The 17,812-nt window shown below is 52.7% G+C and overlaps 1 protein-coding gene across 4 annotated transcripts; it reads right to left on the minus strand.

Annotated features, from left to right (window-relative positions):
- Window positions 1-316: 316 nt before the first annotated feature.
- SNRNP70 (small nuclear ribonucleoprotein U1 subunit 70) lies at window positions 317-15,166 on the minus strand. Of its 4 annotated transcripts, none has more exons than XM_070450545.1 (10): window positions 14,755-15,166; window positions 13,865-14,021; window positions 12,235-12,297; window positions 12,058-12,112; window positions 8,020-8,084; window positions 7,838-7,900; window positions 7,098-7,179; window positions 3,809-3,910; window positions 1,221-1,308; window positions 317-1,114 (listed from the first exon to the last, which is right to left on the minus strand). In XM_070450545.1, exons 2-10 carry the CDS (start codon window positions 14,009-14,011, stop codon window positions 478-480), a joined length of 1,302 nt encoding a protein of 433 aa, XP_070306646.1. In that variant the 5' UTR covers window positions 14,012-14,021; window positions 14,755-15,166; the 3' UTR covers window positions 317-477. The 4 variants fall into 4 exon arrangements, with proteins under 4 accessions (XP_070306646.1, XP_020741231.1, XP_020741232.1 ...); XM_020885572.2 differs by having other exon boundaries at window positions 317-1,141; XM_020885573.2 differs by lacking the exon at window positions 14,755-15,166 and adding an exon at window positions 14,554-14,691 and having other exon boundaries at window positions 317-1,141.
- Between the last annotated feature and the right edge of the window lie 2,646 nt (window positions 15,167-17,812).

Consider the following 17,812-nt stretch of genomic DNA (forward strand, 5'->3'; position numbering starts at 1 on the left):
TTACCATTGTATCTTGCTCTCATGCTTCCTTTGTGAAAACATGGCCCAGAGCCCCATCCCTGCACCAAGATAGGGGTATGGACAGCTCCACAAGAAATGTGGGCAGAGCTGAAAACAAGGAAGATAACAAAGGCATCAAGGACCCGTAAGGAGGGCTTCCTTACCCCATTTTATTAAACAGCTGGGCTGTCCCGGGACTAGCCCCAGCCTTAGTTCATACAGCTCCAGTCCTGAACACCAACCAGAGTGGGGCCATCTAAAGTCAGAAGGGGACACCCTCCTGGGGAAGACAGGAAAAGCAGTGAAGAAACCAAGCTCCCATTATCAACAAAATTTTATTTTTAAATCCAAGAGACCAAAACAAATAAGGAGACTCCTACCCTTGGCTGGCAGATTTAGGTGGTGACCAGGAAGGTGGGGGAGAGGATGACAGCAGGGAGAGTAGGAACACGTCCAAGCATCCGGTGAGCGGCCTCTTCACTCCGGCGCGGCCTCCATCAAATACCCGTTCTCCGGAGCAAGATACCCGTCGCCTCCCTCGGACTCCATGTACATATCTCGGCCGTCGTTGCCCAGACCCTCGAGCCCGTTGTCCTGGCCGCCGCCACCCCCACCGCGGGCCTCATCCCTGCCCCGATCGCCGCCCCGCTCCCCTCGCTTGTGCTCCCGGTCCCGGTCGCGATCGCGGTCCCGGCGCCGCTCCCGCTCGCTGCGGTGGCTTCGACGTCGGTCCCGGTCACGATCCCGGCCCTTCTCCTCTGGGCCATCTGGGCCGTCGGGACCCAGCTCCCCGGGGGGCCCATCATCCGGGGGCGCGTCGCCGGCCTCGGAGGGCTCGGCCATGTCGCCACCGCCACCACCGCCGCCACCGCCGCCGCGCAGCTCCTCCTTGCGCTCGCGCTCCCGCCGTGCCCGCTCCCGGCTCCGGCTGCTGCGCCGCTTGCGGTCCCGGTCCTTGTCCTTGCTCCGCTCCCTGGAGCGCCGCCGCTCCTCCTTGTCGCGACTCCGCGAGCGCCGCCGCCGGTCCCGAGAGCGGGAGCGTCGTCGTTCCCGCTCCTTGTCTCGCTCGCGGCTCCGCTCCCGGCGCTCCCGCTCGCGGTCCCGGTCCCGGTCCCTGTGGGGCAGCGGGGAGGGGCCGGGCCTGGATGAGGTGGGCAGAGGTTTGCGGCAGGGCTCCCCCACTCACTGCCCCGCTCCCAGGACACCGGGCCCGGCCTCACCTCTCATCATAGCGGGAGGTGTCGTCCCGGCCCGAGTGCCGGATGTTGACGTCCGCGCCGCCTCTCCGGGTGCCGCCCAGGCCGCCTCCTGGGGATGGGCAGACACAGGTGGTCAGGGCGGGCGGGGACCCCGAGCTCCGGCGTTTCTGAGGTCCTGGCGCTCCCAACGGCGGGCAGTGCGGAGATCAGAAGGGCACAGCGCCTGCTGGACGCGCCCTCATCGGGCTCCGAGCTCACCTCCCCCATCGGGGAGGCCCCAGCCCCTGACAGCCCCTCTCCCCCGGTTATCCCCAGCCTGAGGCACAGCCCTGATCCGTCTAACTGAAACGGAGACTCGCCTCAAAGCCCGCGGTGGCTCCCCACCGCCCAAGCCAAGGTCGGAGGCCGGCCTCCTCCCTGTCTTTCAGCGCATGGGCCCCTGGCTCTAAAGGTTCCAGGCATTTTCCAACCTCTTCATGGTCTCCATGTCCTTCCTACCCAGTTTTGGGGATAGTTCACAAGTTCCCCTGGAGTCTCATCTCCCTTTCTACTTAACTCCCACTGACCCTCTGCACCTTAACCTACACCTCCTCACTCAGCCTGCCCTGACTATCCGATGAGGCCCTTCTCCACCACAGACCACACACTCTCCTCAGAACTTCAGGCAGGGTTTCCAATTTCGTGTGTGTGTGTTTGTACGCGCACACGCAAGAAAGAGCTGATTAACAGCTGCCTCTCCCTCCAGCCCGTACTGCGCCTTCAATCAGGACGCTGGACCTGCTGCGTACAGCAGCCAGGATATAAAGCTGGACGAGCAGCAAGTGGCGAAGAGGACAACCGGAAGGAAGAGCAGCTAACCTCCTCCACGTGGCAAACAAACTCAGGCCGAAAAGCCACTTGCCCAGGGCAACTCGGCAAGGAACGGCAGATCAGAGATGCGACTCCCTGCTGACTCCAGAAGCTGCCCTCACTCACCCTTCTGCCCCCACTGCCTGAAGGAAGCTTCGTGAAGCTATTTCATCTAAGGAAGAGGGTCAAAAGGGAAAAGAGGCAGCTCGGACGTGAAACATTCAAACAGGGGACAAGCCACCCAGCAGGTATGCAGAGAAACAGACCAGTGTTTTCAATGTTCAGGTCACAACCCAGCAATGGAGTCGTATCACTGAATTTGAGAGGATGCAACCAACACGTTTTTTAAAAAGATAAACAGAATATAAAATACTAGTATATACTGCCTGTAGAAAAAATAAATTACTGTTTCATTAAACTTTTGTTTGGGTTAAATATATATATTTTTTGCATGTACATTGGGTCAAAATGCACTGGCTATCATTATCAGAAAGTTAGAATGCCAATCAAAGTAGAAGATTCTGAGATTCCAGGATTCTACAATGGGCAACAGCAGACTTTGAAGGACTCACGCCAGCCCAAAGAAACCAGAGAGGGAGGTGAGAACCTATCTGTTGAGTTGACACTCAGCAGATACGTGTGTGATTTACTCAGTAAAGGCAAGTCAAGCATAAGAGCAGTGGGCTGGGGGCAGAAATAAGATCAGAGGGTACTGGACCCACCTAGGGTGTCTGCCTAGTGAAGACCATTTTCTCTGACAACTGGGTCACTCCCCCCTCATTGGAGTTGGCCCTCAACAGCCAAGTCTGGATGGCACGACCTCAGCCCCAAGTCCAAGCCCAATGCTGAGCCACTTAGGTCCACCCACCAGAAGCGCAGACTCATCCAAGACTGCGCTGTGGAATGACACACAGGCTCAGTGTGGAGAGACCCAGAAGAGACCAGTTCACACAGACAGCAACCAAACAAGGTACAGAGATGCCAGACGTGGCTCTGGATGCTTAAGGCTCAGCTTCCAGGTCCTCAAGGCCCACAGACATCCCATGTCTCTGGGCTCCGAGACACTGGTGTTTCTACACCAACAGGGCCCGGAGACACTGGGGTTCTATACCAACACACCCCTTTATACTGTTTTCTGGTACTTGCCACCAATCTGACCTTGACTGAGATGGTAACTGACAATAAGAGATGACAGTGAGAGGGACTGAAAATAGGAAGCTTTGAGGACAGCGGCTAACCACGTATGTCTCACTGTTGACTAGAAGCCTGCTATGTGGTTGGTGACCAAACCAGCTTTTACTCAGTAATCAATGAATGAACAGGACGGATGAGCAGGAGCAAAGTACATGTGGATGACAGAATGTCTTTTCAAGCCCCACTGTACACCACTTGCCAAGCTGGCTATCTGAGATGCCCAGCTCAGTGAACTGAGATTATTCCCACTTTCTAGGATGAGGAAAATGAGACAGAAAAGGGGAGAAATCCACCTGCCAGGTAGTGCGCAAGTCAGAATGTGATCCCAGACTGGCTTCTCCAGGTTAGTACTCTCGCTCCTAATTGGTAACCCAGAATAAAAAAAACAGACCAAGAGAATGCTGGAGACCAAGAGAATGCTGGAGACCGAGAGGCTGAGCTGGAGAGAGGGAGAAGGAATGTCAGCAGCCGTGCGGCGAAGAGAAGACAGAAAGCAGCAGAGGGGGGAAGAAACGGGAGAGGAAGCCAGCAGGACCCCGAGCCCAGCCGGAGCAGGATGCACTCACCTAGCCGCCGGGGCCTCCAGCCCTTCACGGTGCGGCCCCTCTCCACGTCCACGAGCACTCTCCTGCCGTCGATCTTCTTGCCATCTGCATGCTTGTAAGCGGCTGCAACAGATGCGGGGAAGGGGAGGGGGAGGAGTCCCCAGAGGGTCCTCTAGTCAGGAGACGGCCCGCTCTGTGGCATCCCCACCCCCACGTCAGCACACTTACACTTTGGCGCACACACACGCACGCACGCACACAGGCCCACCAGACAGCCAGGCAACTGACAGCCAGACAACCCTCTCCCAACCTGGGAGGGGCCTGCTCCATCTCACCTCCTGCTTCCTCATCACCCCCCAAACAACTGTTGGGGGGGCCGGCCCACTCCCAACCACCATGCTAACCCTAGCCACCGCCCTGGGCTCCCAGGCCAGGCCTACTCCCCTTCGACAGAGCAGCCCCCTCGCACCAAGGCGGCCAAAGTCGCTGCAAAGAAACTGGAGGTTAACTTGAGGCTGGACTCTGCGGTGGGGGAGGGCTCCTCCACAACCCCAGGCATGCACCCTGAAACATCATGCTGGGAGCAGAGGCCCAGCCGGGCAGCTCCGCACCCCAGTTCACACCGGTTTCCTTTACTGTGGTCTTTTGTTGGGGGAGGGTGAGCATGGGGGGAACAGACATCAGAACAGAAAATGAACCAGAAGGGGGCAGGAGAAATCTTTAGGAGATGGCAGGGAGTAGAGGGTGGGTTATGGGGGCCCCCTACAGCAGGTGGGGCAGAGGGAAGTGGAGGGAGGCATGGGAGTCGTGTGGTGCTACTGAAAATCCCTGCCTTACCTGCCGAGACTCTACCCACCCAGCCCCCAGCCCAGCTCTCCCTCCACACCCCAGTGCAACACGCGCAGGGAGAGGCCAAGCCCGACCTGAGCCTCAGGAAGGGTGCGGAGTAGAGGGGAGATGCGGGGAGGGGCACGTCCCGCAGGTGAGCAGGACACAGCCAAGGACAGGCTCGAGCCCGGGCCTGTCTCAAGTAGGGCTCTCGGGAGGCCAAAAAAGTCCCTGTTTCCCAACCCCCAGCCCTGGCCGAGGGGGGTCATCCTCAACCAGCCACAGCACCCGGCCCCGCCCCAGCCCTCTCCCCCCCCAAATAACAACCAGAGGAAGAGAAAAAGGTGCCATTTACCGATGCCGGCCTTGCGGGTGTCCAAACCGAGCGGGATGGGGGGGGCTCGGCAACTCCTGGGGGCCTGGCGAGGAGGCGGGCTTCCCGGGGGGGGGACACGGGACCGCTTACCTGGAGCCCCCAAGCTTACCTGAGCACGCGCACAGACCCCACACCCACCACCATGGGGTCAGCTAAAGCTACTGGGAAGGGAGCCAGGGGGTTCTAGGGAGCCCCCGGAGGGGAGAGGAACCACATCTCCTGCACCGCCTGGAGGCAGACAGAGGAAGTGGTGGACCCCAAAGAAACCTCATGGAGGCCTTGGAAGAGGGGGAGACAAGGGTTACCATGGAGCTTGGGAATTTGAAAGGACTATCTTGTTTGAATTCTAAAAGGCGGCTAGGGAGGCCTTAGCAAACCTGTCCACCTTCAGCTTTTCCCCATAAAATCCACACTCAGCTAGGCACAGGCCCCACCCCCTCTCAGCACATGGAATGACTTTTCCACCTTGAACTTCTCACTCCCTCCCACCATCTGCTTCAGCCCAAAGGCTGGCACACAAGGGGACAGCTTCAGGGGTCCAGGAGATGGGAATACTGCCCACGATCCAAGGGGAAGGGGCCACTGGGCCCCTGAACCCAGAGGAGGGTAGTGGGAGAGGGATTTCAGGACTGGGGACACAGTCAAGCAAAGGACCCCTGCTCTGGTCATGTCCCAAACCCCAAAAGAGGCCCAACCCGGGAAGAACAGCAGAGAAAAATGTGATGTGTGTATCTCTAGGCTTCGCTCTCTCTCCCTCTCTTAGGTATCCAGCCAGTGGAAGGGTTTTCAGTAAAAGCTCCAACACCTTGAGATGTTCACAACCTGTCGCTCGACCCCTCCCACAGCAATCCCCAAGTCCATGCACTCTGGAGAGCAGCTGGGCTCCACAGCCTCTCGGGAGGCTCCACTGTGACAAGGCAGACAGGACATGGGCAGAGCACCCCAAGTCTAGCAACCAGAAAGATTCTCCAGGGCCACCAGTGATGGCCCTGCAGAAGGGGCAGGGGCCGGGACAGGAGGGCGGGCTGAAGGGTTCCACCAGGAGCCCTGGCCCCGCTGCGTTCCCGCCGCCGTGCCGCGGCCGTCGGGAAGCCAGGTTATGCTGGGGGTTAAACAGAGCCCAACTGGAGAGGCCGGCTGCCCTTCCCATCGGGGTGGGGGGGGGGGGCATCTTTCCCCTCCAGGGACCAGCAAGATTATCGGAGAGCACCTGGATGGGGCCAGAAGGGACAGAGGGCACCCAACCAAGGAAAGGGTTCTGGGTGCGGGGAGGCTGAGGGGCGGCTGGGGGCGGGAGGAGGGAGGCCTCGCTGCTCCTGAGCTGCCTGGCTAAGCTGGGCTGGTGTGCGGTGCTGAGTGATCTTACCCATGATACAAACCCTTATACCAACCATACACTGAGGTGTTGTAAGGGGAGCGTAAGCATCAGCTGCAAGCCAGCTGCGTGGTGGCTGCAGTGACAATAAGAACAGTCAATTAATACGGCGGCCCCTGGACACGCCGCAGCCCTGCCCACCCCCACCCACCCATCCCTGCCCATGTGGACGCCGCCGCAGCCTCAACGGGGGCTTTGGAGATGTGGGGGCAGGCGCTGAACACGCAGACCAGCCCACTGCCCGCCGAGGAACAGGGTGGGGGGCCAGGGGTGGGGAGGTGGAGGGTCGGGTGGCCCAGCCCCAGCTCAGCTGGGGGGAGGAGAGGGCAGGTTCAAAGGCCAGTCCTCACTGCAACCTGGCCACCCCCAAATCTGCTGGGGGAAATGGGGGAGAGGCTCCCCGAAAATCCGACCCCTCCCCCCACCTCCAGCTAGCCCTAGCCCCCACCAGGTTCCCTCCTTGCCCCTGAGGTTCAACGTGTGACACTTACCTCCCCAGGTGCACACACACACACACACACACGTTGTGGGGGATTTTGGTTTTTGTTTTTTAAAAAACACGTATATAAAAAACAAAAAAAAAGATATATCAGAAACAGAGGGAGGAGGAGAAGAGACATCGCTAATGCCAGGTCTGGCGAGGAGGGGATGGGGGACAGACGACGGGAAGGGGCTGGGGCGGCAGAGAAGAGAGAGGGTCAGAGGGCAGGGTGCAGGTGGGAGGTACTCACAATGCATGTCCCTCTCGTGTTCGTACTCGATGAAGGCATAGCCCCGGGGCTTTCCTGACCGCTTACTGTAGACCATGTGTATCTGGAGGGTGGGTGGCAGGAGGCAGAGGTCAGTTCTGACAAGGGGACAACTCACTGTATCAATCACACAAGCCTGTGTGCCAGGCTCTGGGCTGGATGATGCCAGGAACAGATGCTTCTGACCCTCCCCTGATCCCTTCAAGGACCCAGAGAGACTGATACACAAACGGCCTTGGGCTTAGCAACTGATGTGCACAATGACCTCAAGCCCTTCCTAGAGCCCAGAGCATCGAGTAACTTCTCAACCAAATGAAGAGATGTCCGTTATACATGAAGCTGTGCTCTAGAACAAGGGTCAACCTACATTTTCTACAAATGGCCAGAGAGCAGATATTTCCAGCTTGCAGGGCCATACAATCTCTGTCGCACGTGCCTAACTGCCTCGCAGCAAAAGCAGCTGCAGACAACAAAGTGGGCCTGGCTGGATACCAACAACGCTTCATTCACAGACACTAAGTTCTCCGTTTGCTGACTTGTGCTCTAAGTCAGCAGCAAGTAATCATGACCTCTTCGCTTTCTTTCTGCTATCCCAAGACTCCGGCACGGGTGTGCAGGCAGCACAGAAACCCAGGCCATGGATTCTGAAGCCCAAAATGATGCGGTGCCTTCTCCCTCCCTTCACACACCTTCAACTCAAGCCCTAGTCCTAGTCCACTCACCCTTTTGATGGGTCCATACACCTCAAACTCTCTCCGGAGCTTGGACTCTGTCGTGTCATAGTTCTACAAGGAAACGGAAATGAAGTGAGAGAAGCCCTCAAACACCCCATGGACTGAGCCTACTGTCCACATCCACGCTCTCTGTAGCCTAGGGCTCCAGGGGTCAGGAGCTGGGGACTCACCACTCTAGCCACAAAGAGAGTCTTGAAGGCATCACCCTGAGCATTGGGATCATTGTGAGGGTCCCCTGTGCAGGATAAAAAAAATTCTGTAAGTAATACGTTGTCAGCAGTATCACAGAGCAAGAAAGAAAGAGACTGATGGACACAGGCCCAGAACTTCTGGTCACCTGGCCACCATGGGCAGGCCCCTCTCTGAGCCCTGACTGCCCTGAGGCATAGCAGATGAGTGGCTGACTTAGGCTGATTAAAGGAAGGGATGAGACTGACTTCAAGCTGACAGAAGGGTGGCCAGCCTACTGCCCCCCTATTTCAGGCCTACATATCCTGAGGCCCAAGTCCCTCCCAGGTGGGAGTAGCTAAGCCCAAAGTGGCATCTCTGGAGAAGCAGCCCTATCCTGCCAGGAACTGCTTCCTCCACCACCTGCAGTGCTGCAGTGCCACCCACCGGCAAGGCCTGCAACTGCAGCCCACAGGAAAACCGGAGATCTAGCAACCCTTCGACGGGAGTGGGAGGGAGCCGAGCAAAGGCTCAAGGCCCTCAGGGAGGAACCCACAGCCGGCACTGAGGCCACACGGGGCGGACGGGGTTAACTCCCAGCCTTACTACCGCAGACCACTGAGGACCAACCAGCTCCACAGACAGAGCCAGACTCTTACAGAACTAATTCCACAGCTGATTCGGACGGTCACGTCCACCCCTGTGCCTGCCCCTCACCTCCTCACCTGAAGCCCATCCCTCTGGGTTGTAACTGTCTGTGCTCACATGTCTCAATCTGCATCCATTCACCCAACGGGTATCTGTTAAGCACTATGTGCCTAAAACTCCCGTAGGTGCTGGGGTAACAACAGTGAAAAAGAGGAAAAAAGACCCCTGCCTTCCTGGAGCTCATCTATTACTGCAAGGAGGCTGCCGGTAAACAACCTAAGACCAACAATCATCCAGTTCTATCTAGTAGCAACAGAGAGATGGGGAGAAGCATTTTACTGGGAAGGTCAGGAAAGGCCTCACTGAAATTAATTTGACATGAAGTGTATTTAACAGGAGACAAACCTCAGCATCACCAGAGGGTAGGTGGTACCGCAGGGGCATTACAGGGGACCCAATCACTGCCTGCAGGAGCGGATGGAGCCCAAACAGCAGAGAGCAGAGCTTCTGCATGAGCAGCCAAGGGTGCCCGGCAGACACAGGGAAACCACCCTAGCACAAGAGACCCTATGGTTTCTGCTTAGCCAAGAGGCCCAGAAGCGTGACCCAAAGTAAAACCTAGCGCAGTGCCCACGAATCTCAGCTAAGACAGTGGAAATGAGCTGAAGTTGATCAGCAGTTCACTGGCAGCACGCGCACACCCTCGCGCCACTCCACCCTGCTGGCAGCTCTGCCCTCAGGGAATCCTTGGGCAAAGACGTTATCTATGTAGCAGCCCAGAGCAGGGGCTCAAAGAATTAGACTGTGGGGTTGAGAAACGAGGAAGTATCTCAGAACTCTGACTCTTGCTAAGCGGACCCAGACTCCACAGACCTTCACTTTGTTTTAAAGACTGGAGTGACAAACCCTACCACACTTGGAAGCTGTTAAGTAAAAAACATGAAGTGCATCAAGTGTTCAGTAAGGTCCCCTTGAATGGTAGCTGTTAACTGTGACAAGGCACAGCCCGTTTCTGTACCGAGGGATGGAGGCTCCTAGGGCAGAGAAAGCCTACTGTACTTGACCCATCCTTTTCGTTTCCTTTTGTATCATGGGGAAATTCAACACTTAAGGAAAGAGAGAACAGTATAATAAACCCCTCTGAACCAACCTCAATGGTTATCACATGGCAACACTGGTTACATCTCTATCCCAAGCAGTATATTAAGGCAAACTCCAGATATACAATACCACTGTAACTGCTAATAAAGACTTTAAAAAATAGTAACCACGGTACTAGTACTACACCTTAAAAAGTTAACATTAGTACTTTATCTTCATTAAGACGCAGTGTTCAAATGTCCTCGACTGTTTCAAAACAAGATTTCTGCAGGTGGCTCATTTAAGTCAGGACCCAAACAAGCTCCACACTGACCATCTGGCTGAGGTGCCCTTTGACTTTTTAACCCCTTTGGTTCACTCCCTTCCCACTTGCTTCCCCAGTTTTCACATTTATTTAAGGAAACTGGGTCACAAGTTTGTCCGATACAATCTCCCATATACTAAATTCAACTAACTGCATCCTCAGTGTCGTTTAACATACCAGGATTCTTTTCCTTTTTTTTAAGGATCCTATTTTTAAAGTGAGGAAAACAGTGTCCAACAGGAGAAGTGATTTCTCCAAGGCCACCCAACTGGAAGTGGCAGAGGTGGGGTTAAAACTCACGGGGTCAGACTCTAAGGCCTGTGCCCCAGGAATACAGCTGAGAGGTTCCCCAAGTCAACTGCTGTCAACAGTTGTGTGTGCAGGTCCTAGAGGAGCTGGGGCCACAATGGTGAGCAAACTCCACCAGAATCCGGCTTCCTGAACTGTGTGACCCAATGTAAGATAGATGCTCGTCAGTCCTGCAGACTGAAATGACCAAGCTGCAGCAGGATTCAGGGCTTTCAGTGTGCAAGGCGACTCTACCCGAGCACCCTGAAAGGTCTCCCTGAGGAGTGACGCTGCCAGAGATATAAAACGCAGCTGCACATACACCAAGGCACCATGCGAGACTGGCAGAATGGCCTGGGCAGAGCCCCAGTGACAGGAGACCATCTGGGAAACAAGTGGCAGGAGAAGACGCCAGTGCAGGCTGGAAGAGGGGAGGGAGCATGGGCAGAATGCACCCTCAATGGGCAGGGAAGGGACTCTGGTCTTTATGTCGAAAGCAAAAGAAAGCTGTATAGGAATTCCCTGGCGACCCAGTGGCTAGGACTCTGCACTTTCACTGCAGAGGGCCCGAATTCAATCCCTGGTTGGGGAACAAAGATCCTGAGGGCAACATGGTACAGCCCAAAGTGGGGCAGGGGAACGGGGCCCATTAGCAGAGAAAGGTATAATCAAGAGTTGTATTTCAAAAGGCCCCACAGGACTTGCGGGGGACAGAGATATAAGTAAATTCATTAGACTGTGTGTCCAGGCTAGAGCGGCCTTCAGTGGTGGTGGAAACAGAGAGAATGTTCAGATTTGTGACATTTACAGAATAGCATGGGTAGGTCTTGGCGACAATCTGGGGAGACAGCAAGAAAAGGTGTTAAAAGCAAACTGAGTGGAAACAATTGGCCACTTGCAAATGACTTGCAAAGCTGGATGACCATGTTCCAGGGAAGGAAACATTGAAAGACCAGGCTGGTAAGGAGAGGAAATCCTGATTGTGGTCCAGACACAGTGCAAGATGCCTGTGAGGCATCCAAGAAGACAGGAACACAGTGAGAGCCAGAGCTCAGCGTTGAGACACACAGGTTATCTGGCTGTCAGGTGTCTGTCTGATGAGCTCCATGAGCAATGGACTCCTGCAGGGAATGTGATTCAGAGAGACGTGATTCACCGGAGCCTCACGAGCACGGGAGAAAAACCCGTCTTTTGACTACACAATCCTTGTTCTAATAAGAAAAGGCCACCTGAGATTGATATGGGACTCTTTTGTAAAGTCTGGTTAATAACTACAACGAAAAAACAACAAAAAAAAAACCTACCACGTCCCTCCCCCAAACTCCAACTCCTCCTGTACCTGGAAGGGAGGAAGCACTCCCAGCCCAAGGACCAGGGAGCTGAGGTGGAACCAGAACTGCCTCATGAGCCTGGACCTCACTGTCTTGGCCTGGGAGACCCAGCCGGGCAGTAGCCACCACTCCAAGTGCAGACCCCTGCAGGAGGCAGCCCAGAGTACAAGGCTCCCTTCCTGTCTGCCCTTATTCCATGCTCTCCTGCTTAAAAGCCTAAACCAAACATAGTAGGCCTTGGCAAATAGTGGAGGCTAAAAAAGTGAACTGACAACAACCCACATTCCCAGATGAGAGTCCTGGGGTGGACCTGGGGGGCAGAAACACAAGCATCTTGAACAAGAGATGAAAAGAGGAAAGAGACTTACACATTTTTAGCTCTGTCTCGACTTCTTGCTGTCGCCGCTCAATCTTCTCCCGTCTCTGTCAGGAGAAAGGTAGACAACTGAATACAGATAGAAGGGACCTGAAGTCAGGGAACATCCTGAAGTAAGATGCCAAAAAAAAAAAAAAAAGACATGAGGCAGAAGGCAAACATTACATACCTTTCTCTCCATGCGTTCCTCCCGGGTTTCTGCTCGAGTTGGAGGAGGGGCATCTCGAGGGTCCTGGGAACAAGAAGGGTGACAGCGGTGGGAGGACGGGAAAAACAGCCAGGAACAGCCAATCAAGAAATACAAACATCTTGGCCACACTCTCCTGCACGTTCACACACGCCCACACAAACATGGACAGTTCCCAGGCCAGTGGAGGCAGGGGAACAGTCCAGATCAAAGCGTGGTCCCAAAAAAACCGTGGTCCATAGACCAATGCAATCTCTGAACAGTTACTGGTCTGTGACAAGAGAAACAGAAAAACTGAGACGAAATATGCAGACAACATCTAAGACGAAATATGCAGACAACATCTACAGCAATCTAACAGAGCAGTTTTACGCTCGCTGAACTTAGAAGTGTGATTTTCTTTAACTCTGTATTCTCTAAAAGTACTGGAAAGATAAAACAATCCTCTTCCATTTATCAAGAGCATTGATCTGCAGTTCTCTATCATATCACACTGTGAGTATCACAGTACTCGTTCTCTATCACAGACAGGAACCGGGACCAGGACTGAAGCAAAAGGAGCTGACAGTGCAGAGGTTGGGGGTAAACAATTGGACGCCCTCTGAGGGCCAGGGCAGTTCTTAAAGGCCTCAGCAAGCTCTCACCAAATAGTAACTGGCACATGACCCTCGTCTGCCACACAACTAGTTATTTGTTTAATTGGCTAATAACATTTTCCAAGTACCGGTTCACTGAGGGTGGCAAGTGTCACTAAAGAACCAATCTTCTGTCATCTCACTATCAACTTCTGCTCCGCAACTTCCTCCTCCTCCCCTTTCCCACTCATGCCAGATCGACATTCTTCTGACTTCTGGCTGTGTGCCAACATACTCAGGTATTCTTTGATCACCTTAAGAGGTAGACCGCTGTTATCCCAATTTCACGAAGGAAAAAACTGAGGTCCATGAGCCTAAGTCATTTACTTATGTTTGTCCTGAGGGTACAAAGCTGAAATTCTCAAGACCACCACCTTAACAGCACATTACCTGGTGTTAACCCTTTAATGACAAAAATGGTAAATAAAATAATACTGACCTTTCCTGACTGCTTGCTGCCAAGCCCCATAACAAAATTTTCAATTAATTCTGTCAATTATTACAAAGAAGATATAAACATTCCCTTGCTATAGATGAAGTGACCACAGGACTAAGAGGATCTGCCACTTGTCCAAGGTTACACAGCCAATAAATGTGCCAAGGACTATTTAACTCGACAGTCTGAATCCTCAACTGGTAGTTACTGTCACAAACTTCTGAACTGTCACAAAAACTCAACAATGGATACATAATGAACCTCGATCAAGACAAGAAAACTGGGACTTTCCTGATGGTCCAGGGGCTAAGACTCCTCACTCCCAATGCATGGGGCCTGGGCTCCATTTCCATCTCTGGTCAGGGAACTAGATCCCACATGCCACAACTAACAGTTCCCATGCACGACTAAAACAGGGCGCAGCTAAATAAAGAAATAATAATCACCCGGCCTAGAAAACTGGCCAGACACTGGACTCCCCAATCCAGCCCCTCGACCCCCCAGAACCCAACCCAGGTCCAAGTCTGCTCACTGAACTCACCTCAAACTCTCGGATGTAGGGCGCGATGCCACAGTAAGGTTGATTGTGGTGTTTCTCATGTGGCAGTTTCTCCAGGGGTGGGAGGTATGGGATGGGGTCACGGGGAGCAAAGAGGGCCAGAAGGTTGGGCGGCAGGAACTGGGTCATCTTGCCAAGTCTGAGAGCAGAAGCCTTCTATTAGGGTGGGCTGGGGGAGATGAAACCCCTATAACCCCTTGACTCCCAGGACAAGAAGGAAGTAGAGGGAAAATCTCAGTATCAAAACAGGTTCTGTACAGCGCGTTCCTAAATCACAGGGAAAAGGAGTAAATCTGAATGAAAGAGGGTTTTGGTGGGAGGGCTGTGTGAAGACGGGCCAAGCCGGTAAGGGAAACAAAGACTGAAAAAGGGTTTCTGAGTAGTGAAGTCTCAGAGTCCTGGGCAAGGAACCGCGGGGCTGAGGGTCCGGGAGTGGTTGTGGGGACATCAAGGATTCTGAGAAAGGGAGTCTAGGGCAGTGACGGCTGGTGGTCCCACACTGTGGATAACAGGTTACGGGGCGAGGATCGCAGGAAGTCTTCGATTAAGAAAGGGGGTCAAAAGTAGCAAGCCCCTCAAGCCAGGCGGTTGTGGGTAACAGATCTGGACCCCACAGGCGAAATGAATTATGGGTAAGGGTCCGCGGAGGCGACACGAAAAAAGGAACATACCGCAAGGGCCTGTGGGCTGAGGGGGAGAGGGGCTATGGAAAGAAAGCTTAAGTGACCAGAGAACTCTGGATAAGGGGTGCAAAAAGGTGCTGTGACGGTGGCGCGGGAAAGGGACCCGGCCGGGGAAACGGACTGAGGCCCACCGCAGGGGCTTGTGGGTAAGCGGCCCCGCAGCCGGTAAGGCCACTCTGTTACACTCACCCGCCGCGCGGCGCCCTCCTCGGCCTAGCGACGGTCCGGGGGCTCGCGGGGGCTCCGGCGGCCCCTCAGCAGCGGATACTGCGGCTCTCGCTCCGACTCCGGTGGCGTCCGCGTCCCTCAGTCTCTGTCGCCCGCCTAGCGCGCGCACCAGGCCGCAGCTCACGAGCCCGCGCGGCCTCGGCTCGCGACAGGGCCAAGGGGTGGGAACAGCCTCAAATCCCTCCGCCGTTCGCAAGGCGCACGCGCTACGCCAGTCAGCCACAACTCACTCAAACGGACCCTGGTGCCGCTGCAGGCATTGCGCACGCGCGAAGTCACTACCCCAGCCTTCCGGCGTATTAGACGCTTTTGCCTCGGCAGGCTGGGAGTCACAGTGCGCACGCGCGCTGAGCCAAACGGTCCCCTTCCACCTCGCGCTCTGGACTCCAACCGCCTCTGTCCGCGAGACTCTCCTCGATGCTCCACCCCTTTCCCTAACACACTTCCCGGATCTTGGGCGCATGCGTGTATGGTTTGTTACCAGTATACCCTTCCGCCGCCTAGCAAAGAGTCCCTACGTGGAGGATGTGATTACCTAAGCTGTTAAGTCAATAACCTCTCCATCTAGCGCACCAATATACTCGACACTGTTTGGATTCTGAGGATGTAGCATGTGACTAAACAAAGTCTTCCTTTTTTGAGCTTGCATCGTGCGGAGGGAGACAATAAAGGCATTAAAATTAACTTCTGATAGTAGCCGTCACAATAAAGAAAGGGCAGGAAAAGGTGTTCAGCTGTGAAAGAAGTGCTATTTTAAAAAGGACGACGGGGCTTCGTTGGAGGTGTAGTGGTTAAGATTCCGCATTTCCACTGCAGGGGGCGCCGGTTCAATCCCTGGTCAGGGAACTAAGATCCCTCATGCAGTGTGTTGCAGCCAAATAGAAGAAAAAAAAAAAAAAATTTGAAAAGGATGATAATGGAAGGATCTAATGAAGATGACATTTAAATAGAGGCCCAAGGGAAGGGAGATAGGGTCGGGGTTAACAGCAAGTGCAAAGGCCCTGAATTAGGAAAGATGGCGGGAGTCCCAGGTTGTTGGTGAAGAGTAGAGAACTGGTGGCCATGTTATTTAAGTCTTTGTAGACCTGTAAAAAGTTAAGTATTTTTTAAGTTTTTTGGATAGATTCAATTGCCTATTTAATAATAATTACAGGAATTATTACAAATTTAAATGACTATTATCATGTTTTAAGTACTTTGACATATTTGGTTTATCATATGTATGTATGTGAGCACCCCCTGAACTATTTTTTTGGAGCCGTCTCAAAATTCTAAAATTATTCGAAATAAAAAGTTTAAAGAAAATAAAGCTAAATGTGCTTTAATAATTTTTTCCCCTATATCATTGAAAAGTAAATTTCTGAGGCACTGCACCTCTGAATGTTTCAGCATGCATCTCCTAAGATTAAGGGCATTCTTCTACATAATCACAAAACTACTTTCACCTCTAAGAAAGTTTATCCAGTCCTACAAAACTATTTTCACCTCTAAGAAAGTTTATCCAGTCTCTATTTCATATTTATTCAGAAATCAGATTTTCCCAATAGACCCACAAGTATTTTGTTTTAATCTCAACCAGAAGTCAATCAAGTTTCATGCGTTGTATTTGGTTGTCCTGTCTCTTTATCCTTTTTTTTTTTTCTTTATTCTCTTTAATATAGGATACAGACACAGACACTTTTTTCCAAATTATGTTGTTGGTTTTTCCCCTGAGTTCAGACCAGTTTCCAGTAGAAAGTCCCACATTCTGGTTTTCTGATTATTTCCTCATGGTGTTTACAGTGTCTTCCACTACCCCCGTTTGCCTATAAAATGGAAATTGAGCCTGAAGTTGGAATAAACTGAGGTTGAGCATTTCTGGTAAGAACTTTTCCCTGGTGATACTGAAGACTTCAACTGCATCACATCTGGAGATAGTCCCACTATTATGATCCTGAATTTGGCCACCTGATCAAGGAGCTAACTGACAGAGCTCGCTCTAGAAGTACATTTTCTCCTTGGTAATCTGAGCGGTGAGACTTTGCCACTGTTCCCCAACCATCTCATCTCTCACCCCCTGGTTGTAGCAGCCATTGCTGATATTTGCCTGAATAAAGTATCACATGGGGAAAGGGCAGATTTTATTTGAAAATAAATAGGAAGTTACTAAAGGGCTTAGATCAGAAGATGGACAAAGCATAATTTGCATTATTAAAAGATCACATCGATGGCAATAGACAGAAGAAAATGCAGGAAAGAGGCAGAAAAGGAACAGGCAGATGCTTAGGAGGCTACAATTTCCAGGGAAGAGATGATGGCTTGAACTAAGAAGGTAGTGTTATTGAACTCAGGTTCAGCTACTCACCACTGGGAAGTCAATACTCCAGAGATGAGTGTTAGTAGGAAAGGAAAGTTTGCTTTATTCAAGAGTCCAGGCATCTGGGGAGAAGGTGGACTCATGTACCAATAAACCAACTCCACCCCCCCAAAAAAAAACCAACTCCCCCCTACCAATCAGAGCACAAGAACTTTTATTTATTTATTTATTTATTTATTTATTTATTTTGACTGTGCCATGCCACATGGGGGAATATTAGTTCCCCAACCAGGAATGGAACCTGTTCCCCCTGCAGTGGGAGAGTAGAGTCTTAATCACTGGACCACCAGGGAAGTTCCACAAGAACTTTTTTTTCTCTCTCTCTAATTTGGTTGCTTAAGTAAGTGTTAGTTGATCAGTCATGTTCAACTCTTTGTGACCCCATGAACTGTAGCCCACCAGGCTCCTCTGTCTACATGGGATTCTCCAGGTAAGAATACTGAAGTGGATTGCCATTCCCTTCTCCAGGGGATTTTCCTGACCCAAGGATCTAACCCACATCGCCTGCATTGGCAGGTGGATTCTTTACTATCTAAGCTACCAGGGAAACCCTGATTGCTTATTATTATTTACAGTAGTGAAAGATGTTTATCAGTTTTTACAATCAGTAGCCCAGACAAAAAAATAAAAGATAACTACAATTGCAATCCATAATGGGAACAT

The sequence above is a fragment of the Odocoileus virginianus genome, chromosome 20 (assembly GCF_023699985.2).
Source record: "Odocoileus virginianus isolate 20LAN1187 ecotype Illinois chromosome 20, Ovbor_1.2, whole genome shotgun sequence".
Taxonomy (NCBI): Eukaryota; Metazoa; Chordata; class Mammalia; order Artiodactyla; family Cervidae; genus Odocoileus; species Odocoileus virginianus.